Source organism: Crotalus tigris, unplaced genomic scaffold (assembly GCF_016545835.1).
Source record: "Crotalus tigris isolate CLP2741 ecotype Arizona unplaced genomic scaffold, ASM1654583v1 scf7180000018227.753833, whole genome shotgun sequence".
Classification (NCBI taxonomy): Eukaryota; Metazoa; Chordata; class Lepidosauria; order Squamata; family Viperidae; genus Crotalus; species Crotalus tigris.
The window spans coordinates 725289-752500 of NW_024096893.1; the positions used below are offsets into that span (position 1 = coordinate 725289).

At 35.9% G+C, this 27212-nt stretch overlaps 1 protein-coding gene across 2 annotated transcripts; it reads left to right on the top strand.

The window, feature by feature from the left end:
- Positions 1–128: 128 nt before the first annotated feature.
- Positions 129–25844, top strand: LOC120310590 (DCN1-like protein 2). 2 transcript variants are annotated; one of them, XM_039349159.1, is made up of 7 exons: positions 129–273; positions 2339–2555; positions 11503–11671; positions 16868–16998; positions 23178–23260; positions 23712–23808; positions 25409–25844. In XM_039349159.1, the coding sequence occupies exons 1-7, from the start codon at positions 268–270 to the stop codon at positions 25486–25488; spliced, it is 783 nt and encodes a 260-aa protein (XP_039205093.1). In that variant the 5' UTR covers positions 129–267; the 3' UTR covers positions 25489–25844. The 2 variants fall into 2 exon arrangements, with proteins under 2 accessions (XP_039205093.1, XP_039205094.1); XM_039349160.1 differs by lacking the exon at positions 129–273 and adding an exon at positions 291–447.
- Positions 25845–27212: the final 1368 nt, after the last annotated feature.

Genomic DNA, 27212 nt, shown 5'->3' on the forward strand with positions numbered 1-27212 from the left:
CAACTGGATTAAAATGGTGAGTTTTCCGCTGTTTTCCGCCCGCACGGTACGGGCAGAATACAAGTGAATAAAATTAAAGCGGAAGCTGCAGGCTGCGCACAAGTCTACACATAAATCTATGCCACAGATGGTCTCATGGGTAACGTAGTTTTAGCTCTGGCTGGGCCCGCGTGAGTCTCCTCCGCCTCCTCCAGGTCGAAGTAGTTGTCAAGCGGGAGCGAGAGAAAAAGAAGAACGGGGCACAGAGGGGCTTCTTGAAGCCGTACGATGCAGGTGATGCCCGGCAGTTGAAGCCCGCGAGCGGGGGGCGGGGGTGAGGAGGAGGAGGAAGAGAAGAGTAAAGGGAAAGACGAGCCGCGCGTGCGCAGAAACAAGCTGTACTGGCGGCAGCGGCGGCAGCGGCCGCGCTGGCGAGTGAAGTTGGGTGAAGCCGCTGCCGATAAAATGGTAGGTGGGGGGGGAATGGGGTGGATTTCCCCGCCTGGAACGAACCCTTCCACGCGCTCGGGGAAGGAGACGGGGAGAGCTGTGAGGCAGGATCCTCCTGCGAGATGAGCAGATTCTCCTCCGCCCGCGAGCAAAGGGCAGAGTGGCGGGCGCTCTTCTACTCCGGGCGCCCCCTCCCCGCCCGCCGCGTCATGGGGAGCTCGCGAGGGAGGGGGCAACGGGCGCGCAGGCTGCGAGAGAGTTGCGCAGGGAGCCTCCGCGGACGCAACGCGGCGGCAGGAGGGACGGGAGGGCTCCGCGGTTGCGTGGGGAAGGAGCTCCGGGCCGGGCAGGGAGAGCGCCGCCACCCTCGCCACGTACCTTTCCCTTTTTTGGGCAGGGGAGAAGGTGGCAGGTGTCTGTTGGCGACCCTGCTCCGGGTTCCCCTGGCCCAAGCTTTGTCTTCCTTTCGCTTTTTATAGAACGGCCGAGGGGCCCCATCTCCTGTGGATGCCCTCGAGATCTTCACCTGTTCTCTCAGGAGCTGGCTTAAAAGGAAAGCGTGTAGGCCCGGGGAAAGCCCCCCCCCCCAAGGGAGGAAGGAGCCCACTCTCTCTCTCTCGGGGATTGCATTTTCCCTTTTCCTTTCACACGGTGAAATAGTTCCTTGGCTATTCCAGTCCCCAACCCTCTCCTTGCCCCCCCCCGCCACTTTTCTTTCTCTGACATACCTTTCGGTGAGTGTCTTCTTTGATGGAGAACAAAATTTAAAAGAAGATTCCTAGTTGGGAGCAAAAACTCATTTTAACATCTGAAATTGCAACTCCCTCTCCTTTTTAAACGTACCATTCTGGTTTCTTGCAAGCCGTTTTGATAACCCCCGTTTTCACCCAAAGAGAATTAGGAAACATAGAGTAATAAGAAATTGTGCATTCTTAAGTGAAAATAGAACTTAAAAGAATTAAATATTAAGTTTGCGTGGCAAATACAGAAATTAGGATCTTCATTTTATTACGATGTCTTTTTTAACACGCTTGTATCAAGATTGCTTCTTTTGTGCAATTTATTTAGACTCAGAAATGAATCATAGTTGTGCAGGCCAAATTATGTTTGAAACTTGTTCATTTTCTTAACTAAAATGATTTGTTTGTAGAGGGGCATTCTTTGTTGAAGAGTCTTAAAGTGTGTAATAAATCTTAGGGATATTTTAGGTCCCTATTAATTGTTCAGATGCCATAAAAACCTACGTAGAAATATTGTATAAAATTATACATTGACATCATTTTACCTTGGCTGTGTTTTTATAGGGCATATTTAAAAAGTGTTACTTTTATAATGTAAAGCAATATTTATGAAAGGCTTATTCCTGAAATTGCTTTTTTTTACTTGCAGCACCACTTATATGTGTAATCCTGTGCATGACTATTTAGAATAAGGCACAAGTAATTGTGCATAATTTTCAGCTTTAAACTTCTGAATCTATCACAGTATAATCACATATTCATATTATATTAAGAATGGGATACTTTTGGTCATTTATTGTAGGGCTACCGGTATCATTGTAAAGATTCTTTCACTGAATGATTGATACATTTAATGGAAAGCCACTATGTAAAAAGTTATGTCTTTTTACATGGAAAACTAGAGGCATAAAGTTAAGACTGAAATGAATTGCCCTCAGATTTTTAATTTGTGTGTTAAAAATATTTAGGTTCAGTTAATTTTTCAGTTTTCAAAAGAAAATTGTCTTTTACTGTAATGAAATAAGATATATTTATTTTTTCTGAAATGAAATGTTATTACTCCAAAAAAAGAATACAATATTTTTTAAAGACAGGCGATTTTAGTAAAATTCTGAAACAAACATCTGGATTAGCTTCATTGGCTTTCCTGCTTCTTTTGCATCCCAAAGCATAAGCTTAAATCGGCTCAGAAGGACAAGGTCCGCCAGTTTATGGCAGTTACCCAGGCTGGTGAAAGGACTGCCATATACTGCTTAATGCAGAATGAGTGGAAACTAGAAGTGGCAACAGACAACTACTTCCAGAATCCAGACTTGTACTACAAAGAATCCATGAAAATTTCAATAGACAGAAAGAAATTAGAACAATTGTATAACAGGTACAAAGGTAAGGTTTACTTCTTCACTTTTTCCTTTGAGCTTGATTTCCACTTCAGTTTACACCTTCAGGGGAAAAAAGGGCTACAGTTCTAGTATATTTACTAAGAGGTAAGCCCTACTGTACATAGTGGGACTTAGTAAGCATGAACAGTATCAAACTATAAACATGAGTACAGTGATACTATCCTATGTGTGTATATGTATATGTGTGTTTAGATAGTATAATTTATTAAATATAAAACTTTCTCTTTAAAAAAAAATCTAAAGTTTTAATTTAAAATATATAAACATCTGGGCACTAATGCAGATAATCCTCGACTTACGACCACAAATGAGTTCCAAAATTATATTATTGTATTCCATCTCCTAGACCAGGGCTTTTCAACTGGTGGTACACATACCACTGGTGTGTACTTCAGCACCTGGCAGGTAGTACCCATAGGACAGGTTGAAAAGCCCTGTAAAAAAAAAAGTGTAAAAGTGGATGAGGTGAAGCGGCGGCAGCACCGCACAGGCCTGTGGGAAAGTCAGCCGGAGCTGCGTGAGGTATCACCGGGACTCTGCTGAGAGTCCAGGATCGTTGCGCACTGCTCCAGCTGATCGGTGGCAGCCTTGTAGGTGGGAGGCAGCTGCACGTAGTCTTAGAGCAGAGATTCAGCTGGAGCTGCCTAAGGTTTGCCTGGGTTCTGCTAAGAGCCCTGGAACAGCATGTGCAGCTACAGCTGATCAGTGGGTCTAGGATCTTTTGCCTCCTACCCTTGGCCATGCCTCCTTCTCCTTGAGCCTCCTGCCTCCTCCCATTTGCCTCCAGCGTTCCTCCTCGGAGCAGCATGCAATTGCCAATAGGTGATTGCAGGGGCTTGGGGGGGGGGTGTTGCTTCTGCAGTTGAAGTGGGGGCATTGGGGGTGTGTTGGGGTACTAGTTGGTTATCCCCCCAAAGATTCCCTAACCTTAAAACAGCTCTTGGGTGGCAACAGTTACCAGCACCAGGGGCTAACTCCCAAGAATGAGGGGCTCAGAGGCAGCTACAAGCAGGGGAGGCAGGAGGGGCAACAAAAAAAGAAAATCAGACTTCATTGACAGAGAGCATAGTAATCCTGCCCCTATTCTGCAGAGGGCAGATCCCCATCATCCCCATCCCGGCGGGGGTCTTCCTGCCCCACCATTGCAGACAAAGGGGGGCTCCGGTGAGGAGAAGGAGGACGAGGAAGAAAGTTTAAGCAAGCTTAGCAACTGGAGTGGAAATCTCTCCCAAAACAAATGTGCTTCGTGGGTAACCTCCCAGCACGACAGAAGTGACCAAAACCTGCTGCATCCACCCAGCAGACAGGGGAGTAAAAACTAAACAGCCCTCTCCCCCCCCCCCCGCTGCCAATCCTCAACAGAAATTCTCACGACAATGTCCCATTTTATGACTTTCCTTGCCACATTTATTAAGTGAATCACTGCAATTGTAAATTAGTAACAGAGTTCTTAAGTGAATCTGGTTTCCCCATTGACTTTGCTTGTCAGAAGGTTGCAAAAGGGGATCACATAACTCCAGGACACTGTGAGCATCATAAATATGAATCAGTTGCCAAGCATCTGAATATAAATCACAAGACCCTGGGGATGCCTTAGTGGTCATAAGTGTGAAAAATGGTCATAAGTCACTTTTTTCAGTGCCATTGTAACTTCGAACAGTCACTGTTGTAAGTCGAGGACTTATCATTTTTTTCCTTTTTTTTTAGTCGTCAAGTTTTTGACACCTTGCTAGGCAACTGGTGGTACTCAGATATTGCCATATCCTAAAAGTGGTACAATCTGTGAAAAGTTTGAAAAGCACTGTCCTAGACCACCTGCTTGAACTACAAGCATAAATTGGATTGTCCTGAAAACATGAATGCAGTTTAAACTTGTTACACCATTTTTATTAAATATTCCCAAAGATGCAATTTCCATATGAGTATTTTAGTTAAGATTGAGCAGTATGTTCCACTGAAATCACTGCTGAAAGAGTTAATGTACAGCATTCACCAGACTAGATCCATCAAGGAGTGCCTACTCCTATTTATAATGTTTCTTAATTTAGATAAGGACAAATATATTTGTTAATAAGTATTCTTTTTTAAAGATCTAATCCAGATAAAACATTGAATAACTTCTTATATGGATATTCTGAAATATAGAATTATGTTCAACTATAAGAATGTCTCTGAGGTTGGAAGCTTTATTGAAACTCCTTTGTTAATTCTGCTTTTGAATTCATATTGCTGCAAACATTTTAGAAAATAATTCAGTTATCTCAGAGACAGTAAAGTGGTTACAAGGAATAAATCATAAATGGAATTGTTATATTTTTAAACTATATACTGATCATGGATTATAGTAAATTATTCGATTGGTGGGGTGATTATAATCCAATCAATTTTTCTCTGTCCTGTCTATTTCACAGGATTGTGACAATAAAATGAGAGGTAACCATACTTAGGATTCTAAGCTCCATTGAAGAGATTATAAATAGGATGAATGAATAACAAAATATTTTGAATACTCCTTTAGCTATATTGTATATTAATATACATGCATATTTCTGGATAACCATTCAAATACCTAGTTTTCTAAAAAAAAAAAAAAAAGGTTCAGTCTTCAATTCAGAAGTTCTTGTTTGTAGGATTGTACTTTGCCCATAGTGCTGCATATAGGGGTCTTCATACCTAACAAGAGGTCATTGCTGTTATCTTAATTCTTGAATATATTCCCTTGTTTCCTTGCAGCATTAGAAAAAATCAAATCCACAAATATAATTATTTCCAAATATAGTTTATCTCTTCCCTTGCAATTGATTGATTTCTGTGCTAAACAAATTTTCTTTATTCAGCAAGGGTATTTGTTAAAAAACTAAGATAAATGTGATTTATTTATTACTGACATACAGTTTAATGAATTTTTCAATGGCCTGAATATAAAGAAAAAAAGGAGACAAAAATGTACCTGTCTTATTGAATATTTATAGCTGTTTCACTGTTGAACTGTTCTTTATTTCCTTTCCTTTAATTTTTTTTCTGGGGGTATTCTATAGCTTTTTAGAAAGTCAATAAAACAAGAAAATGGGTTACTTTTTCAATTTCACTGCAGCCTCAGGTTAGTGAGGGGATGTTAAATTCATGATTATTTCATTTCCATTTCTCGGACATCCCTCAGTTATTGGGCAATACAGCTATACATTTTGTGACACAAAATAATTTTATTACATTTATTTTTTAATCCTTGTATAGCTGCTGAGGATCAATTATGAGTTTTCTATGTTTAGTTCTATCAGTATTTTTCATATTCAAATGAGGGGAGTAGAGGTTGTCCTTAACTTACAACAGTTCATTTAGTGATCATTCAAAGTTACCACAACATTGGGAAAAAAGTAACTTATGACCATTTTTCACACAATCATTTCAGCATCCCCATGGTCACGTGATCAAAATTCAAATGCTTGGCAACTGATTCATATTTATGATGATGGCAGCATCCCAGGGTCATGTGATCATCTTTTGCAATTTTCTGACAAAGTCAGTGGGGAAGCCAGATTCATTTAACAACCATGTTACTAACTTAACAACTGCAGTGATTCATTTAACAACTGTGGTAAGAAAGGTCACAAAAAGATCATTTTATGTCTTGCTTAGCAACAGAAATTTGGGGCTCAATTATGGTTGTAAGTCGAGGACTATCTTTATATAAAAAGTGGAAAAAAGATTACTTATGTTACACACTTAGTTATCTTTTTGAGTTAGTCATAATCCTAGTTTGTGATTTTAGTTCTTTTCCATAAAACTGGATTTCCAAGTATATTTCTGAGGAAATAAATCATAAAGGCTGCATTTTATTTAATTTTTATCAAACATCTAAGAACAAGCTTCTTTTGGCTTTCTTCCCTCTGTATTTCCTTCCATGTATATTGTATCTGCTCTGGAAAATCCTGTAACTCTGAAATTGATTTGAAGATGCAATAACGGGGAAGGGATGAATATTAATTTCCACTGGTGGGTAATCTTAAATCTCCAATGAGAAGATAAAAGTAATGAGAATGTGTTTATTAGTATTTGTAAATTTAGTTTTTTGGTAAGATATATATTTTTTAAAAAAGCATTAATGTCAAACTTCATAAAGGCACTTCATATACGTAGGTCTGTGCCTGTTGGTGGAAGATTGAAAAGGACAATAGTGGACTGTAGGAAAGTTGTGCTATTCAGTGATTTTTGTGAACAAATTAGTCTCAATGTCTGCCAAAGTTAACAGTACTTGCCAAAGCAATCCTGTTTTTTTTTTTTTTTCAGTTTGTTGTAATAGTTAAGGTGTTAGCCTAGACATCAGGACACTGTGAGTTCTAGTCTCACTTTAGGCATTAAAATTGGCTGGTGATTTGTTCTCTCTTGAGACAACCTACTTCACAGGCTTTTGTGGAGAAAATAGGACAAAGGAGTATTATGTATATTCACCTTGAGTTACTTATAAAGTAATAAAAGCAGGATAAAAATCAGATAGATAGGTAGGCAGGCAGGCAGGCAGGCAGGCAGACAGACAGACAGACACAGACAGACAGACACAGACAGACAGACAGACAGACAGACAGACAAATAAATGTAAACTTGTTTTTAAAGCTAAAACTCTATCTTAAATATGTGCTACACAGGTATGCACCTTTAATGATTCAAGGCCCTTTGACATTGTCCAATGTAGGTTTTTACAAAATCCTTTGCTATTTCTCAAGTACTTTAATCCTCACCCGAAACTGATATATTCTCATTAGAGGCACATTTGCTTAATCTCGTACTAGCTTAAACTTTTGTTTAGCACTGCTTCATTGGACCTATTAATTCTCTTTGAAAACATTTATCAAGGTAGGAAATAAAAATTGTAATTGGTCTTTTCTTTGCTGTTTCTAGATTTAGAGCTAAATTTGAAATCTGTAAAGGAATTTTTGGCATTGCATGGCAGAAGGATTTGGGTATTAATTGTAGCCAATTCTCAGTGCTGTTTCCAACACAAGCTATTTATTCAGTCTTATTTGACCAATATGCTGAATGGCTTTTTCTTTGCCTCATTTCAACACTTTATCCTCTATAGTACCAGGTTAGAAATGTACAGCAGGATTCCATTCACCAAAAGAAACGTGTCTTTGTGGTCTGAATGAACCTAAGACCCTAAGTCATAAATCTTTCCCATTTCTACAGGAATTTGGTTGTAGATATACCTTTAACATATCCTAGCAAAAATGAAATCTGTTATGAGGGAGAGATGGTTCTTTCTTACTCTCAGATCACAATGTTTCTATTACAAATAAAATTACTAAGTAGTTACTACAGCAGTTTTTATAAAAAGGCGTAAATGACCTAATCTTGGAGTAGTGACACTATTAAATTTTATGTTGTAATTTAGTTTATTCTCATAAATTTTACATTGTATATTTTCTTACTTAATCTAGTTTATTAACTTTTTTTACACCATAACTTTTTAAGTCACATATGACTGACATGGTTTTTATTTTGCTGGTCATTGAGCATAAATAATATGTGTAGAGGTTTACCCTTAATGCTTTGACGCAATTGTTAGTGTATTATTTTAACAACACTGATTTCTCAGAGCATTGCAAATGGTTTTCTTTGCATTCCCAAGCCATCTCCTGTCAATTACATCTTGCAATTTGCTATTCTTTATAACAGGGCTTTTCAACCTTTTCACCCATTGTACCACTTTTAGGATATGGCAGCTTCCGAGTACCATCAGTCGCCTAGCAAGGTGTCAAAAACTTGATGACACCCCCCCAAAAAGGAAAAAAGTGATGAAGTACAGGTAGTCCTCGACTTACAACAGTTCGCTTAATGACTGTTCGAAGTTACAATGGCACTGAAAAAGTGCCCCCCAAGCCACAGCCGAGCAAGACACCTGCCTGCCCACCCAGTGGCGCTCTTCCTCCTGTCCGAGATTTTCATTGCTGTGAGCATTTCTGTTGAGGATTGGCAGCAGAGATGGGGTGGGGGATGTTTGGTTTTTACCCCCCCCCCAGGTGGTTGCAGCAGGTTTTAGTCACTTCATATGACCCCGGGACACTGTGACCGTCATAAATATGAATCAGTTGCCAAGCATCTGAATGTAAATCACAAGACCCTGGAGATGCTGCAACATTCCAGCTGATCGGCGCTTCTGAGCTCAGCAGAAGCACCAGGATCAGCGCCGAGCTCCAGCTGGAGCCTGGCGCTGTTCCTGGCGCATCCACTGAGCCCTGACAGTCCCAAAGAAGCGCTGATCCTGGCGCTTCCGCGGAGCCCTAACAGCTCTGCAGCTCCAGCCATCTTTCACTCTGGCTTGTGCGGTGCTGCCACCGGTTCAGCTCATTCCCCTCCCCCACTACCACTTTTCTAGGATTGTCACGTACCACCTGCCAGGTGCCAATGTACCACAGGTGGTACCCGTACCACTGGTTGAAAAGCCTTGCTTTAAAACATCCGCGCCATAGAATTGTTGATTAGCATAGGAGTGGAATACTTGAAAATGTTGTTAAGACCTTTTCCTATAAGAATATGGGTACTATGATTGTTTTGAAATAAAAGTTAGTCAGGCACATTCTGCCTTACCCAGATATGTAATATTTAATAGAATGCTTTATTTCCTATGCCCTAAATAAGTACCTTTCGAGGCTTTACGTGGTTATCAGCACTTCAAGCACAGAGAGAGAAGCGCAAGTGATTAGTGGTGATGGAAATGGCTTCCCCCAAAGATGCATATAAGAAATAGTTAAAATAATTAAAATAATTGATATTGGAATAGCTATAACTTGAAAATTCTTCTTGCTACTTTCAGCTGCAGTACAGGTAGTCCTCAAATTATGACCACAATTGAGCCCAAAATTTCTGTTGCTAAGCGAGATAGTTGTTAAGTGAGTTTTGACCCATTTTATGAGCTTCCTTACCACAATTGTTAAATGAATCATTGCAGTTATTACATTAGTAACATGGTTCTTAAATAAATTTGGATTTCCCATTGACTTTGATTGTCAGAAGATCACAAAAATGATCACATGACCCTAGGACACATCAGTCATCATAAATAGGATCGAGTTGCCAAGCATCTGAATTTTTATCATGTGTCCATGAGGCTGCTGAAGCGGTCCTAAATGTGAAAAGCTCTCATAATTCACTTGTTTCAGTGTGTTATAACTTTGATCAGCCACTAAACAAAGGGTTGTAAGTTGAGGACCACCTGCAGTTAGGTTAAGCATGTGGTTAAAGAACAAGTATCACCTTTTTTACCTATGTGCCACATAAAAGGAGGAAGGCACAATATGTAAACTGAAGCAGAAGTACTTTCTAAAGGTTTAGCTATTTTCGCTGGGAGAATAGAACTTTTATTTTTGTTTTTATTTTTAGCTGGGAACAGGGTGGATTTGATTTAAATCAAGCCGATTTAAATCATGATTTAAATCACTAGTAAAAAGGCTTGATTTAAATCAACTCAATTTAAATAATAATTTTTAAAGAGCAGCTGTCATCTCTGTCCCACGGTGGCTCCTCCTTGACCCATTGTTGACTCACCAACAGTCCCATTCCACTTTAATGGGACGGCTGGTGATGCAGCAGTGACACAACAAGGTTAGGGACATGGCGGGCAACAGGTGAGTAGATGCCCGCTAACAGGTGCTGCCATGATGGATCTGAAATGACAGGTGCTCTTTAAATGTAAGGACTCATTCTTGCTGGTACTTAATATTATTTGCAAACAAAATGAAGGTTTCCTATTTAGAATAATAAGCTGTCAGGTTAGTAAAACAGCAATATCAGAACTGATTTTAGGTTAATGGGTTAATCGCACATAGTTGGAAAACTACTCAAAATCTTTTATTTAACTAAAACACTTAGAGCCTGGTACAGATGCATCTCTCTCCAAACAATCATACAGTTTGTAATGTACATAGATTTGTAAAACAATGGGATAAAGGAATATTCCTGAACTTTGTTTTATGATTTATCTCATGGTTACTGTGAAATTGTGTGAATGCATCAATGCAGTGCGTGTTATCTCAGCTTGAAGAGCTTGGATTCATTGAGTTTACCCAAAAATGTAAATATTGCAGAGTATACAGCCCTATGCTACATAACTAAGCTCCATTTCATGCCGAATAAAATAAATTATTAATGTATCTTGAATAGAAAACTATATTTAGATAGATTTTTACTCCTTCCTACGGCATTTTATTAAAATAAATTTGATAAAAATAAAAAAATCCGATTTAAATTTTAAAAAATCTGATTTTTTAATTTTTTTTTTTAAAAAATCATCGATTATTATCCACTCTGGATGAGAAATTGATTTGACAATCTCTGGCAGCATTCTTTACAAGGCTCTACTTGGGATAAACAAATAATATTTCAGAAGTGTAGCATGTGCAAAGAGGTGTCTTTTTTTAGCTGCTGATGTCTAAAGAATGATGGTGTGATATGAAGAAACAGAAGTCTGCCTATCAATCCACTGGAGACCTGTGTTGCTTAAAATAGCAGGAACTTTTTGTTGAAATAATAGGGATTAACAATTTCAACAACAGTGATTCTAAACCCTAATCTGTCTCAAATTTTTTACTTTTCACGTCAGCAAAATGTACTCTGTACTTCTCATATAAATTTACTTGCTCATATTGGAAGAAAACCACAATATTGTTAAGACCATGTGTTTTTATGTTTGACGGTTGTGGTATAATTACTACAATTTTAAATAAAATGAACCTTTCTACATACAGTATACAGAATTGCCACTAACTCTTTTTTTACCTGATTTATATGATTATATTTTTTAGGTAGTAAGAGTTAAAACTATAAAGTTATAGTTTTAAAAATCAGAATAACATTGTGTGATTATGAAAAGGCTACACATCTTTAATGTAAAATGTAACATAACATCCTGTTTTGTTTTTTGTTTTCAAATACAGACCCACAGGATGACAATAAAATTGGCATTGATGGAATTCAGCAATTTTGTGATGATTTAAGTCTGGACCCTGCTAGTATCAGTGTTTTGGTCATAGCATGGAAATTCCGGGCAGCCACTCAGTGTGAATTCAGTAAAAAAGAATTTGTAGATGGCATGATGGAGCTGGGGTAAGTATAACAGTTTTTAATCAGAATTCCATTTTTTTCAATATCAAAATAGTTTACATCAAAACTGATTTTGTCAAATTGGTTAAAAATTCAATTATTTGAAATATACAAAGAATTATGCAGGTATCTAAAGCATGCTTGTGGCATTAAAATGTAACAGTAACTTGCCTAATTTATTATGCAAGGACTATAAAAATGTTTTGACATAAGCCTATGGTGCATAAATACCTTAAAATTTATAAGAATAATCCAGTTCCTCAGTTCTGAATTTATTCCCATCCACAAACCATATTTTGCATTCAGTTGGAGCGCTTTCTAAATAACTGACTCACTATTTCTTTCAACTGAAAACTAATTTATTTTTTTAAAGTGGTCTTGCTGAAGGCAGGCAGTTCTGGGAGCAGCAGTCTTGCCATTTGAGGAGAGTAAAACACAAATATTGTGCGATACTATTAATATATGTTTAATTGATTTCAGTGACAACTGGTTACAGATAGTCTCAGCTTAAAATGATTCCTCCCAAAACTACATTTTTTAAATTATAACGCCCATTTGCCATTTGGTCATGGAATCACATTTTGAGTACTTGGCAGCTGGTTTAACTTTATGGCTATTTGCAGTGATTCGCAGTCATGTGACCATCATTTGTAGTGTGTTTTTTTCATTTGCGTCTGGTTTGCAGCAAAAAATATCCATTGGGGAAAATTGATTTGCTTAGCAACAGCAGTGTTTGCTTAAGAAATATAGTGTTTGTTAAATTACCACCACAAAAAATGTCAAATAATCAGGTAGGCACATCGTGCCTTGACTTACAACTGCAATGTCTTATAATTCCGGGCTCAATTAATTTGGGGACTATCTATATTCTTGGTACCGGTATGTATTCAGCCTTGTCTCTTAGCTCTGATTTAGACATTATTATAGCTATAGTTTAAAAGGGTAATATTAATTAAGGGTATTTAATGAATTACTAAATTAATTATGTGTTCAGTATATGGATTAAGATGACTAAAATGCTTAGAAAAATTAAAATGTCATTGGCTCTAACCCCCCCCCCCAAGTTAGTACCAAGTATAATTCACTGAGAATACTTTTCCAGAGATGAGTCTTCCACTGAAAAGGCCCATTCCCAAGTATCTGCTGTAGACATCTTGGCCTATAAGGCACCCAAAGCAAAGTCCCTGAAGATGATCTCAGATGATGACCATATAATTAATACTGTTATTTCAGGCATTAAGATCCCAAACTATGAAAACTTATACAAATTTTTACTAATACCTTGAATTATGAGCAAACTGGCGCTGCCGATAATCATGTAAGATAAATTTACTTTCATACTGTAGTGCTAATTCCAATTCATACCCTGGCTGAACTATTTAATACTAACTGTAGTTTTTGTCCCACCTTGAAGATTAGTCTCGTATAAAACACATAGTAATTTACATAAAAAATTATCAAGGCATAAATTAGCACAGGTAAACTGTCTGTGTCAAAATAGTACTACAACTCACCCAGTAATCTAAACCAAGAAAAGATACTCCATTCACAGAGCACATAATGACAAAGATTGATACAGAAGTTTTTCAAATTAGGAAGAGTGCAATCTCCTTTAAAATAGGCTGTACATTACTCATCTGGACAAATAAACCATCTACCAATAGCATCTCTATGTCTGGACTGAGCTTTCTTGACTGTCACCCAATTACTTTGACCAAGTACAGCATTTTGTTTTTTCACTGGATTTTATGAAAACAAGAATGTTGTACATCAGCAACATAGTAATATTTTACTCTAAATTTCTGAATGACCTCTCTGAATAGATTAATGCAGATGTTAAACCTTAGGGAAGATAAAAGGGAATTCAGAAGGCTATACTTATTCAGATCTAGATCTGAATTTTTTCATCATAGTCTTTATGACTGAAGGCCCGCTCCTTCACTGATGAAGTTCAAGTTTATTTAAAAAAACATAAAAAGAGATTGGAATGAAAGGTATCAAACAAACGTTACTTCTAAAATGCAAATGTGCTACAGTATGACAAAATATCTCTTAACTAGCTTATAACCTCCACCCAAATACTCCCATCCTGCCAGATGTAATAAGCTATTGTAGCTAAAGTCAAGTGAGGAGGTAAATTTCTCTATCAAGCATTTTGTCATCAGAATTTAACAAATGAAAGTCATAAAAAAGACTTTTATAAATTGAACTGTCAGAAATGCTGAGTCTTAAGTATATGTATAATTGATTTTATCCTCAAAGCCAGCACACCACATTGTATTATCAAGGATTCTGTGAAACTTTATGCTGGGCCATTCTTAGTAATGCCCAAAGTACCTCCATCGCTGCCATATACTAGCCTTTAATAATGAGCTCTTACTAGTATTTAATCAAATTTTGATTTTTTTTTTACTTCTATATATAACTGCCTTCCAAATTGCTTATAGAGCCGAGGTGGTGCAGCAGTTAGAGTGTAGTACTGCAGGCCACTTTAGCTGACTATGTTCAGCAGGTCAGCGGTTCAAATCTCACCGGCTCAAGGTTGACTCAGCCTTCCATCCTTCCGGGGTAGGTAAAATGAGGACCCAGATTGTTGGGGGCAATGTAAATATATGTATACATTGCTTACTGGTGTACACCGCTTAGAGAGTGCTTGCACTTAAAACGGCATATAAGTCTCATAAATAAATAAATAAATAAACTGCATAAGTCACGTCTGCATTTACAGAATAATCAAGACCTTTGACAGGAGCATCCATCATATTAGCTAAAAGATCTAGAGTTTTATCCATTGAGATCTATTCATTCCAAGGAGGACTATCCTGGTGTTTCCTCAGCGAAAAGAATAATTGCTGTAACTCTAAATTTTAATGGGAAGCTCTTCCAACTTCAGAGATCCAATTATCTTTCTAATGTCTGAAGAGGCCAAAGGATGTAAGATCATATACAGTGTAGATAGGGAGGCCAAGCAAATTTATAAGATTTGCCTGTGTTTTATTAAATATAATGAGACCTTTGTGCAGAGTTTGTCAGAATGTGCACAATATTAAAATTAATAAGTGTGCCAGAATATTGTATCATTTTTCCAAGAAATCTTATTAGTTCCTTGTACATAGAACAAGAAGCCACAATAAAATATAAATTTGGAGAAGTAGAATTGTCCCAAATCAAGAAGAAATGAAATAGTTGTAATTGTTCTTATATCTTTTAATTGGTGTAATGCTCTAACATTTGTCATAAAAATGGTATTACATTGAAATAAAAATGGACATGGGTCATTGAATATTTATCAGACAGTGGATGAACACAAAAAGTGACATGGTAGTACTCCAATTACACATGCCCACGCAGGATGGAAAGGTGGATTTACAAAAATGTATTGGTCCAAACTGCAGTACTATAGCAAAATACTAGATGAAATACAAATATTTGTTGAAATTATCATTTTAAATATCAGCACTATTCAGATGAATATGATGATAAAGCGAAAGTAATGTGTTTAATTTACACAGAAAATAGATTATATGAATGGCAAGATGGGAAGGGATGAGATATGGAATTAAAGTTGAAGGTCGAAACACTAACAGTTTGAAAGATAATATTAGTTTCTAGGGAACTTTCACTAGGGAAAGTGAAAAATTTGGCTAAATGTTAAATTTTAAGAAGACAAAGGAAATGACATCCAGTGGACTAAATAAAGACTGATTGTCTCCATTAAACAACGCTCACTAAACAAAATCTTACGTAATTAGAGAATATCATGTCAGCAAATTAGTAAAAACAATCATGCTTGAGAAAGTTGAACAAAGTAGCAGAAAAGAACAATAAATGTCATCAAGAAATAAGAGTGCCTTAAAAGACCGATAGATTCTCACTGATTGCGATGGCAAGTGTTTTTCCATAGTCACCACGGATTGTAGCTATGTTGATGTCACCTAACTAAATGTTTATACTTACCCATTATGTTTAAATAAAACTATAGCTGATTTTTATATTTTCCAGCAAATGCTTAATTGTTGATCTTACACCTGTGCAAAAAGCTGTAATTCAGTTACAATCCTAGGACAAGTAGTTTGTATACAGATCAGATATCTAATCCTCAACTTATGACCACAATTAGAACCAGAATTTCTGTTGCTAAGTAAGACAATTGTTAAACGAGTTGTGCCCAATTTTACATCCTTTTGGCCACAATTGTTAAGTGAATCACTGGTTGTTACGTGAATCATGAGGTTGTTAAGCGAATCCTGATTCCCCCGTTGACTTTGCCAACTGGGAAGGTCACAGATGGTGATCCCATGACCCTGGGACACTGCAGCTGTCAATTGCCAAGCGCCAGAATTTTGATCATGTGACCATGATCCTGTAATGGTTATAAGTACAAGGACTGTTTGTTGTAAGTTGAGTACCTGTATAAGACAATACTGAACAAATATTATAAAATCTCAGTATGACTTGCTTGTGCACCTAAAAATAAAATACACTAATAATTAAATTGAAATAATATTAACGCTATCACAAGGATGTGATTTTTGCCCACATTGCTTACTAGGAAGTCAGATGAATTTTCTTGTTTTCTGCTAACTAAAAGTGGACTTTATCATTATCAGAAGTACAGTAAGTGGAGAATGGATAGCTGCCTATGGTAATTTTGTTATAAGATGATGATTTCTTAGTTAAGAATTACTGTTTTCAATTTTACATATATACTTGATCTACTTTAACTATTGGCAGAAAAATAGCATAAAACAATAGTTCAAGTTAAATTACAGTATGAGAATGTTAACATGTAAGTAGAAACTATTGTAGAAAACTAAGTTAGCTGAAGAGTGTGTTACACCTTTATCGTATTTATTGACCACAAATAAATGCCTTTACACCATGTTTTAATCCTGGTAAGGGTAAAATGCCTTTATTTTACTGCACTTATTATAGCTGCCTATTATTTGCAAAATCGTTCTAATAAAAATGAATATGTATTTTATGAATTATGCAGCACCAGCTAAATGAAATATTATGGAATAATATAAGTTTGTTATATTAACATCAACTGAATTAGTCTTAAAATGGAACTATTTCTTGTATATTGCAATTTTCCATTTTTAAACAAATATTTTATAACTTTTATATTTATATTTCAAAATTCTAAAACAATATAACTGATACTGAGTAAACTGAAAAGTAGCATCTTTTTACCAGGTGTGATACCACAGACAAGTTAAAAACTCTTTTGCCAAGACTGGAACAAGAATTAAAGGATCCAATGAAGTTTAAAGATTTTTATCAGTTTACTTTTAACTTTGCTAAAAACCCTGGGCAAAAAGGTTTAGGTGAGTTTTTTTTTTAATTATTGTGTTTTCAATAAGAGATTTTATAATATGATTTAACAAAATGAAAGCTTAGGTGAGACTCACTTGTAAATTTTTTTAGGCGAGATATTAGGTTGGCAGGGAAGGCAACATTATTGTGATCCATGTCTAAGTGAATGGTTTAACTTACATGTTTTGAATAATAAATGTCACATTATTTTAAAAATAGACAAAATATCTTGATAATGGGGTAGTATATTACAGTTTTTCATTAAGTAGAAATCAATATATTAGCCATTATTTTTACAAGGATAGTTTTTAAAATCTCAGTTCTTACAGCTTTTGGCAATTCTGTCGAGTAGAATTTAGGATATTCAGTCAAAACATGTGGACTTTTATGATGTTCCAGAAACAAATTTATTTTACAATATTCTTTCTCTTTCTGGTCTCTCATACTAAATTAGCATACATGTTGTATATAAATCTAAGTTGCTATATCTCAAAGACAAGTTTGTACATTTCAGCAGACTCTGGTGGCTTTTCTTTCTTTTTCTATATAAAAACATTTGTTTCAGTTTTTGATTCATTGGCCCCTTTAGCTAAGGCAATGATGGATAGGTTTATGATCTGTAGGGCCCTTGGTGCTGTGAGCTTGGTTGTTTTCTTGCAGACATTTCATTATCAAATTAGGTAACATTATCAATGCTAGAAGAGTGGGATTTGCTCTTATTTTATATACTAATAGCTTGCCCTATCTGTTAGTGGGGGTGGTCTTGGTGGTTCCTTGGCTAGGCTATTGTTTACCTGTTCCCTTGTTTGTCTGGGTTGGTAGTTCTTGATCGGGGTATTGTTTGCTTCTTGATTATTGAGTATTAATCTTCGTGTTAATCTCTCCTCACCTGGGTGTTGATTGCTGATGAGGTGTTTTGGTCTTTTTTGTTTCCTTTTTGTTTATTGTTTCTTTTGAATGGTATATAGATGTTGTTTATTTCTGTGTGCCTGTTGATGGCTGATTTGTCTATGTACCATGTCTTGGAACTCTTTGGTGTTTTTGGACTTGGCTTCACAGTTCCCAAGTTAAATTATGATTAAGTCTGATCATATGTTGTGAAATTAAGGAGTTTTCATTATGTCTTCTAACTGTTAGTTGGTATTAATAGGTGAGCTTGGCTAGTCTTCTGTCTATTTGTCCTACATAGTCCTTGCACTGTGGGTTGTAGATGACTCCTGTTTTTCCTTCTGGGGCTGCTGGTTCTTTTGGTTTACTTAGGATGTTTTGGAGGACTTTAGTTGATGTGTATGTTGCTATGATGCCATACGGTTGAAATAGTTTAATTTTTATCTTTTCTTTGCACATTTATGAATTAAATGTGTTTAAATATTAAATGTTTAGAGGCTGTGTTAAATGATTCAGTTTTTCAGGACCTTAAACTCTGCATCCTGTGTTAAGGCAACTAACTGTGTTCTAGTTCTTATATATTATTATATATAAATGGTTATATTTGACAGATTAAGCAAAGTTGAAATCCACTTGGACTGCACATAGATAAAGCTAATCTGGTTAATGTATACAAACATGGCATTAGAAACAGTACTTATGACAGAAATTGGAGCTAACTTTCAAAATTCAGATCCTCTCTTAAAATAATCTAATGCACCAAAGGAATGCTAGCCTTATCTTGTAGAGACATATACGGATTGTGAATGCCATGCAAAAGATAGCACATGCTATCCTGGAAAGGAAATATTTCAAGTTTACACTGAACATGCATTTATATACAAAACAAATTACGGTATTGTTGTCATATTTGTTGTTTGTCACAACAAAATGTGATAAGAAAAGACTATAGTTAGTAGGTATTTTTGAAAAAGCAGTATGATAATCAAATATAATACAAATCCACTTTTGTAATGTTATTTTGGGGGATTTTTAGTTGCTTGGAATTGACTTGGTAAATTAGGAAGAATTGTCACTCATGGCAAATGAGCATTGCTTTTAGATTCATTCTCATTGTTTTATTCCACTAATTACTTAAATATCACAGTTACCTAAGTTAAAATTAAAATTGATTTGGCACACCACTTTTGTAGAATTTAGAAGTTGCTTAGAGTTTTTGGTATTCATTGGTTAAAGAAAAGCATATCATGTTATATATAATATTGTAGCTACCATTGTTTACCTTGTAAACAAATGATATATCAAGTGAAATGAGTACAGTATAGTCATCATGCATGGACAATCTTCAAGGAGGACAATCATTTGTAGATTTACAAGACAAATGGTTACAATGTCATAGTGCAATAAAGGTATTTCCTTAGTGTGGTACCTCAGCACATATCTAATATTTTACCATAGAAGCCATTAAGCTTTGACCATACTATTTTAGGGACTGGATGATCTCTGGAAATTTATGCAGACAGTTGCATAGTGACGATTGCCAAAACTATTTTCCCCCCGTTTATAAACAAAAGAAAAATTTACTGTCCATTATATGTAAAGGAAATAGTTATTCCTGTTATGTCCATTTTTCATTGTAGACTCAATTCAGATTTAAAATACCTGGTTTAATATGCCATGCTTTAAGCCCATGTTGTCATATCTCTTTGGCTGCTCATTTTGATATTTTTTTGTTTCCTTAAGCTGAAAGTTTATGTAGCATTTTAATGATTTTGACTTAAGTTTGGAATAAATATGCAAATTGAACTTATTTTTTCTCTGAGATATTTAAAGTATCAAATATGGAGAAAAGATGGGCTTATCTGTACAAGGCTCCATGCTTATTCACAATACTCTATAATTTATTAAAACAAAAACATCCTCAAATTTGTCCTGTCTTTGGTTGGCATGTTATTTGATAATGCATTTAATTTTTTTTTTTTAAAAAAATCAAGCAAGTATGTACTATTAAGATTTTCAGCTGTTCCACTGATTTGTTTTTATTGATATGGGCTATCTATTTATCATTTATTTATTTGTTTGTTTGTTTGTTTGTTTATTAAATTTATATTCTGCCTTTCATTCAGGAGCTTATTGTCAATGTAATTTCTATTCAGAGACACAGATATTAGTACTCAAATGTCTATTCTGTTTTGTGCATACTTTCCACTGATTGAGTTGGGGGCAAAAAGCTGTCTCAATAGGTATAGTTTTATTTTTTTTAATGAAGGATTATATATTGTCAACTTCCAGTGGAGGCATGGCAAGCTAAACACATCTCTGTGGAGAGTGAAGATAACAACCACGGCAAAGACCAAAGAACCGGCGAGTAGACCAGTTCTTTGGAACCTGTCCAGATAAGAAGACCGGAGATCACTCAAATGTGATTTGGATGGTTTGTCCTTGTGAGGACACTGCAAGATGGTGGTGTCTAATAGATCTGAGTGCCAGGAAACAAAGGAAATAATCATCAAGCTCACAAGCACCAGCTTTAAGGACACTAAATTTGCTAAACTAACTTCTAATCATATGTGGAAATTGCTTATTTAAATATCTTCAGTCTAAAAAGTCACTTGGTGAGTTTATTTCTAAACAAATCAAAAATTAACTCAATTTGAAATAAATGGATTTTTGTGAGAATCAGAATTATTTTGACTATTTCTAGTCATAACAAAGATAAGAGACCTTTTGATTTAAATTGAACACCAGAGGGGGCAAAAGTTCAGGGGAAAAAAGAAAAAAAAACTTGCCTTTAAGATTGTGATTTACAAAAAGATACAAAATACTATAACAATTGAAATATTAGAGGTATTTGAAGTATGGGGCCAGAAATTAGTAGCGACAATATGAGTAACAATGTTTGCTTCTAAGGATTGAGTTGACCTAAAAGATGTTGATGAAGGAATGACACGTGAAAAAAAATGTTTGATGTAGTAATACTGGAATCAGAAATGGTGGATTTAAAAAAATGTGAATTACAAAACAGACAAAAGATGCAAATTGGAAATACAAATGACAGAAAAAGTGTGGATTGCAAAACAGACAAGAGATGCAAATTGGAAATACAAATTATAGGAAAAGTGTGGATTATAAAATAGAGAAAAGAACAACCCTGATAATGACTTTTTATTGAATATACAAAAGAAGCTAGTTAAGGTTTTGAAAAATCAAAAGGGAAATACAAAAAACAAACCAAGACAATGACCTGGATAATGACTTTCCACTGGATTTACAAAACAGATCTGTGAAAGCCTCGAAGAAGTCTTTGGGATAGGAAAAAGACATATAACATTTGAATGAATCAAAGATCAAGATTGTTGCAAGTAAAAGAAAGGAATATAAAGCTGGTTTGTTTGATCAAGGTTAAAATAAAGCTCTTGTTAACTGTAATGGACTTTTTGCTGACCCCAGAACTGCAAAGTTGATGATTTATGGTTTTGCATATAGAAGGGATAGATTATGGGAAGAAGAAATACATATTTGTAAGTTTATAGGGAGGTAATGAGTTATCAAATTTTGTTTTTCCTTCTAATGAAGATTGGAAGTCACTTCTTTTTACATATTTCTTTTTATATTTCTTTTTACTTCTTTCCTTTTTTCTGTTTTTTTGTGAGTTTAATTTATAATTGCTTTTTCTGTTGTATTTAAAACATTAATAGAAATTAAAAATACATTTTCAAGTAAGCTTCGCTGCAATATATGCATCAAGGGAAAATATTAGCATAAGTAAGAGTATGAAAGTATTTGTCTCGTAAAAATATGCATTGTTTTGGTAATCTCTCCCCAAATTTCAGTTTGTGTACAGTAGAGATAGCTCAAGATAATGAACAGTGCACTTGTATCAATGATAACCTCTGAGAAATACTTCTGATAAATTTCAGTATAAGACTAGAACGCTGTGTAGTCTTTTACTCACATTCTTCTAAGTAAACATGCATTGGAGTATTATGCAAAAAAGGAAATTTTTAGTAGAATAATTGGGGTACATTCTGAAAAATGAGATAAGACAGGAGAAAAACTATTCTGTGATACTTGAAATAAATATGGTTATTCTCCATGTATTTAATAATTTCCCTTTCTGTCACATTCAACATTACAACTTGGGAGCTCGTACTAAAAGACTGTAGTAAAAGGGTTGATAATTTGCATGAATAAGGTGAAATGTTGTTTGAGCTATAGTGTCATAACATAATAACAAGGAAGAGTGATGTTTTGTATATCACACATCTGATATACAGCATGGTAGGACAAACGAGGCCGTGAGACCTCATTAGACCCATTCCATATTTACAGGTCTTATGCCAGTGGTTCTCAACCTTTTTAATGCCACGACCCCCAACCGGTCGTTAGTCAAGGACTACTCAACCGGTTGTAAGTCGAGGACTACTCAACTGGTGCAGCACCGTTTACAGAATGGGACTTTTGGTGGGCTCAGCAGGGCAGAGACAGCCTGGACAATTCCTATTGGCTTTTGAAAGCCAATAGAATTAGACTCTATTCAAGAGAGTCTATTCTATTGGCTTTCAAAAGCCAATAGAATAAAAGGGAGTAGCACAGCTAAGGAAAAGGGGGGAAAAATGGCGGACTGCGTTGTTTGGCGACCCCCGTGAAATGGTCGTTCAACCCCAAATGGGGTCCCAACCCACAGGTTGAGAACCACTGCCTTATGCGTATTTATTTTTAAACCTTGAAATGGTTTAGAATTTGTACTGGCACAAACTGTTTTTTAAAAATGTAACTTAAAATCTATAGAACTACAGATGGTCCTTGACTTACAACCATTCGTTTAGTGACCGTTTAAAGTTAGATGGCACTAAAATATGAATTAGGAGAGTTTTTTACACTTACAACCGTTGCAGCATCCCCATAGTCACGTGATCCAAATTTGGATGGCAACTGGTTCATATTTATGATGATTTCAATACCCTGGGATCATGTGATCATGTGTTGCGACCTTCTGACAAGGAAAATCAATAAGGAAGCCAGATTCATTTCATGTGTTATTAAATTAACAACTTCAGTGATTCAATTAACAGCTGTGGCAAGAAAGGTTATAAAATAAGGCAAAACTCACTTAACTGTCTTAGCATCATAAATTTTGTGCTCAATTGTGGTTGTAAGTCAAGGATTACCTGTACTGAATTTTCTTGCCATATATAACATAAAACCAAATATTTTCTTTCATACTTTTCTGCCTAGGTGGGGATATTGGAAACTCTAATAACAATTAACCTGGATTATAAATTACATTTATGTCTTTCAGATCTAGAAATGGCAATTGCATATTGGAATTTAGTGTTATCAGGAAGATTTAAATTTTTAGATCTTTGGAATAAATTTTTATTGGTAAGTATCCTGCAGGATTATTCCAAGTGTGTTTGTGCAAATTCTGAATAGGAATATAATAAATTTGTGTAACACATCATATAGGAAGAAGGTTTGTGCATTAGAGCTTATTGATAGAAAATTGGGAGCAATTCACCAATGTGTCATCTGCATAATTACATAATTAAGATCATTTGCATCAGTTGTGCAAGCTGCTTTGAAAACTACAGATTTTGTCCATTATTTCTGGGTCAATTTAAAATAATGGATTTTGTCTATTACAAAAATTCTTTTGATTGGGGTCCATGAAGTTGATGTTTTACAGTAATTTTACTGTAATTTGTAAAATTACTGCATCTCGATTCATTTTAGTCTCTTACTCTAATAATTCTGGTCAGTATCTTTTTAATAAAGATTTTACTAAATCTGTAAATCTAAATTGAATTCATACTAGATTTGTTTTCTTACATAGGAGCATCATAAAAGATCAATCCCTAAGGATACTTGGAACCTACTTTTAGACTTTGGAAATATGATTGCAGATGATATGTCAAACTATGATGAAGAAGGTAAGTGATATAGATATTCAGACTTAAATATTGTTTTGAAATATTGTCCTTAAAAATTCTGCTTTTAATTAGATACCTGATTAGCAATATTTGGAATATAGCTCTTAAGTGGGTTGGCAACCTTCTTCTCTATTGGAGCCAGAAGCCATGCTATTTTCACTGTTCCTCTTGTGCTGAGTGTCATCAAAATGGCTGTCGAAGGAGGTGGCAAATACTCCCTCCTTCTTAGTTGCAGGTCAGGTAAATATATTTCTTTTTAGGACAATGGGCCAGATGATTATGGGTGGTAGGTCACATCTTGCCTGTGGGTCATAGTTTGCTAGCTCCATATAATCAGTGGGATTAATTTGGTTTCCATTATTTTAGTGACTTCCTATGAATAAGAGTTAATTTTTATTTGTTTATATGTTTTATAAATTTTATTTTGTTTTTTATTTATTTATGAGACTTATATACCGCTTTAAGTGCAAGCACTCTCTAAGCGGTGTACACCAGTAAGCAATGTATATATATATTTACATTGCCCCCAACAATCTGGGTCCTCATTTTACCTACCTCGGAAGGATGGAAGGCTGAGTCAACCTTGAGCCGGTGAGATTTGAACCGCTGATCTGCTGAACACAATCAGCTAAAGTGGCCTGCAGTACTGTACTCTAACTGCTGCGCCACCTTTGTATATATACATTGTATATATGTATGTACTGCAAAGAATTATCATTCTAAAATGTATCTAATGTACACTGTATTTAAATTAGGTGTTAAAAGTCTTTCTTCAGATTATTGTTATATTTTCCCATGAAGAAGATGTTTTAATTTTATAGATTTAGATTTATAGGGCTGCCCATCTTGCCATAATGACTCTGGGGAGTTAGCAATACATAAAAATACCATACAAACTAAAAAAATCATAGTGACTATTAAGATAAAAACAAATCTAATCAAAGAAAAATACCTCAGGAGCTCCAGGTAATTTCTTGATTCCCCCATGTGTGACAACACATCAAAGTCTGTCAGGCTTTTTGGAAAATCAGCAGGATTGGGACCAATTTAATCTTGGTGGGCATGGTGTTCCAAAGGACAGGTAATGTGACAGAAAAACTACAAGTCCAAGAGAACCTTTAGATCACAGGCCTGGTCTTTCAAAGGGAGAGCCACCTCATCCAGAACCAAAGTTGGAGCTTTTAAAAAGGTTTATAATTTTTGAATAATGATTCTACCTTACTGGGATTCAGCTTGATCCTTTTTTGACCAGCCTCCAGTATCAAGACAGGACATCCACTGCATCTCTTGTGTAATCCAGCTGAGAGGTGTATACTTGTGTTCATTAGTATTTTGATGGTATGTGTCCACAACCAACAAATGACTTCTAGCACTTTTATGTAGTTGCTAAATAATGTGAAGAAGAGGACTGAGCCTCAGCCATTCTCTTCCCTATTCCTGTTGACTGGAATTACCTGCTTTGAGAAGAATAGAAATGGGGCAGTAATTGACTTTAGGTTAAGACATATCACCAACTCCTCCAAGTGATACAGATTACTATAAGATTAGATTGCTGTAAATATTCAGAGCCTTTATTCAGAATTGTTTAATTCTTCTTCAGGAGCGTGGCCAGTCCTAATAGATGATTTTGTGGAATATGCAAGACCAGTAGTCACAGGAGGAAAACGTAAAGCTTCCTAACCATGACTTCTCAGTGGACTAATTTTGCAGTCTGAACTGCATCGGGTAATGAAGACTTTTGGCCAATAACTGTGCACACACTGTCTCTGATTTCAAAAGTTGAGGTGGGATGCCACTGACAAAACAGAAATCGCTACTTCTGCTGCAAGAAAATGATGGCTGACTCATGGACACTGCAAGAAGAAATTCAAAAGATAGCTCAGGCTATCTGTAGGATACTGGCTTCAATTACTGTACTGGTTGTATTATATAGGATGTAGATTTTGCATGATTTTATACTTTGGAAAAGTTTAACTCGAGGCCATTTTAGTAAAATTTTAACAGCACAGCATGCCATTCAGTTCATAATAAAGGGTGAACACCAGCAGTTACATAAATACAACTGTATTATATTGTACTTATATTAAAAGCAGTATTTGTGATATATAAATTAAATCTCTAAATCAAATATGTGCTATGTGGTATTTTTCTATATGTCTAAAAGATGTTGAGAGAATACAATGCAATATTTATTGACTTATTTTCCTGATGCAGGATTCTGTGTTTATAAATTTTTTTATTACAACCTCCATTTTTTAAAAAAAATTGTTTTCCTCATTCCAATGCCAAATGAAGTTTGTACTCCTCGTCCACACGATTTAATGGTTTGTTTGTGGAAAGCAGTTTCCGTACAGATGCTTCTATTTCTCTTTTTGTTCCCTTCCTGGAGGTTAATTACAGTGAGAAAAAAAAAGACTTTTTTCAGGAACCAGCTTTTGATGACAACTCTCTAAGGGACAACATTCTCATTGTCAGACTTAAGGAAGTTTTATCAGTCCTGCTTCTGTAACTGCTCTCTGCAAGGAAGCATTGTTGGGGCCACAAGCCAGAGTCCCCTGCTTTGCCGTTTGCTGTCCCATTGCATATCACAGTGGCCCACTGCTACCTGCCCTTTCTCAGTCACTGCCTACTCAGGCCCTCTTCCTATCAGCTTTCCTGCCTGCCTCCTGAGCACTTTCATTCCTTCCCTCTCCTTCTTAGGAAGTAAGAGAGTTGTAAGAAGGATTCAGGGATGCCTCTTACTCCTACCTGCAGCTTGGGTAGCACTTTCTTGGAAAAACATGCCCTATTGTTTAGACAGCTTTCCCAAATAATAGACAAGATGATTATTTTGGGATGCAGCCTGGGTTATAATATTGTTATATCCAAAATTGACCATAGATAGCTCCATTAAAAGAGTAATTGCAGCAACGTGGCTTTAAGCGTCAGTAGCCTTGGCATGTATTTAGTAATAAAGAAGCCGTGATTATTTTAAATATACAGAGTGAAGTGCAGGCACATTTTAGCTCAAATTAAATTCTGCTGCTTAATTTTCAACCAAAATTGAAGCTACTTAAAAATATCAGGCAGAAATAATTGTGCAAAAAAGTATCTTGTTTTGTGGTTTGTATTAAAGTATTCTCAGGGTGGTAAGCAGCTTCTAAAGGACTAGTCAGAAAGAAATAGCATGTTGCCTACTAGTGGTCATTGACTCAGGAATTGCTTCTGTGCTAGCACTACCATATGGCTTTCTTTTTGTCTGGCTTTAAATAATAAAAGGAATGGCAAAGGTAAAAAGTGGCTGTTGTGCCTCCTGTATAGCATAGGTGATAAAAATAGACATATTTTTAGATCCTACATGATTTTTTAAATTCTATCTTCCACATGATCATTAAAACTAACTCTGCTGTTCATTGTGTAACTGA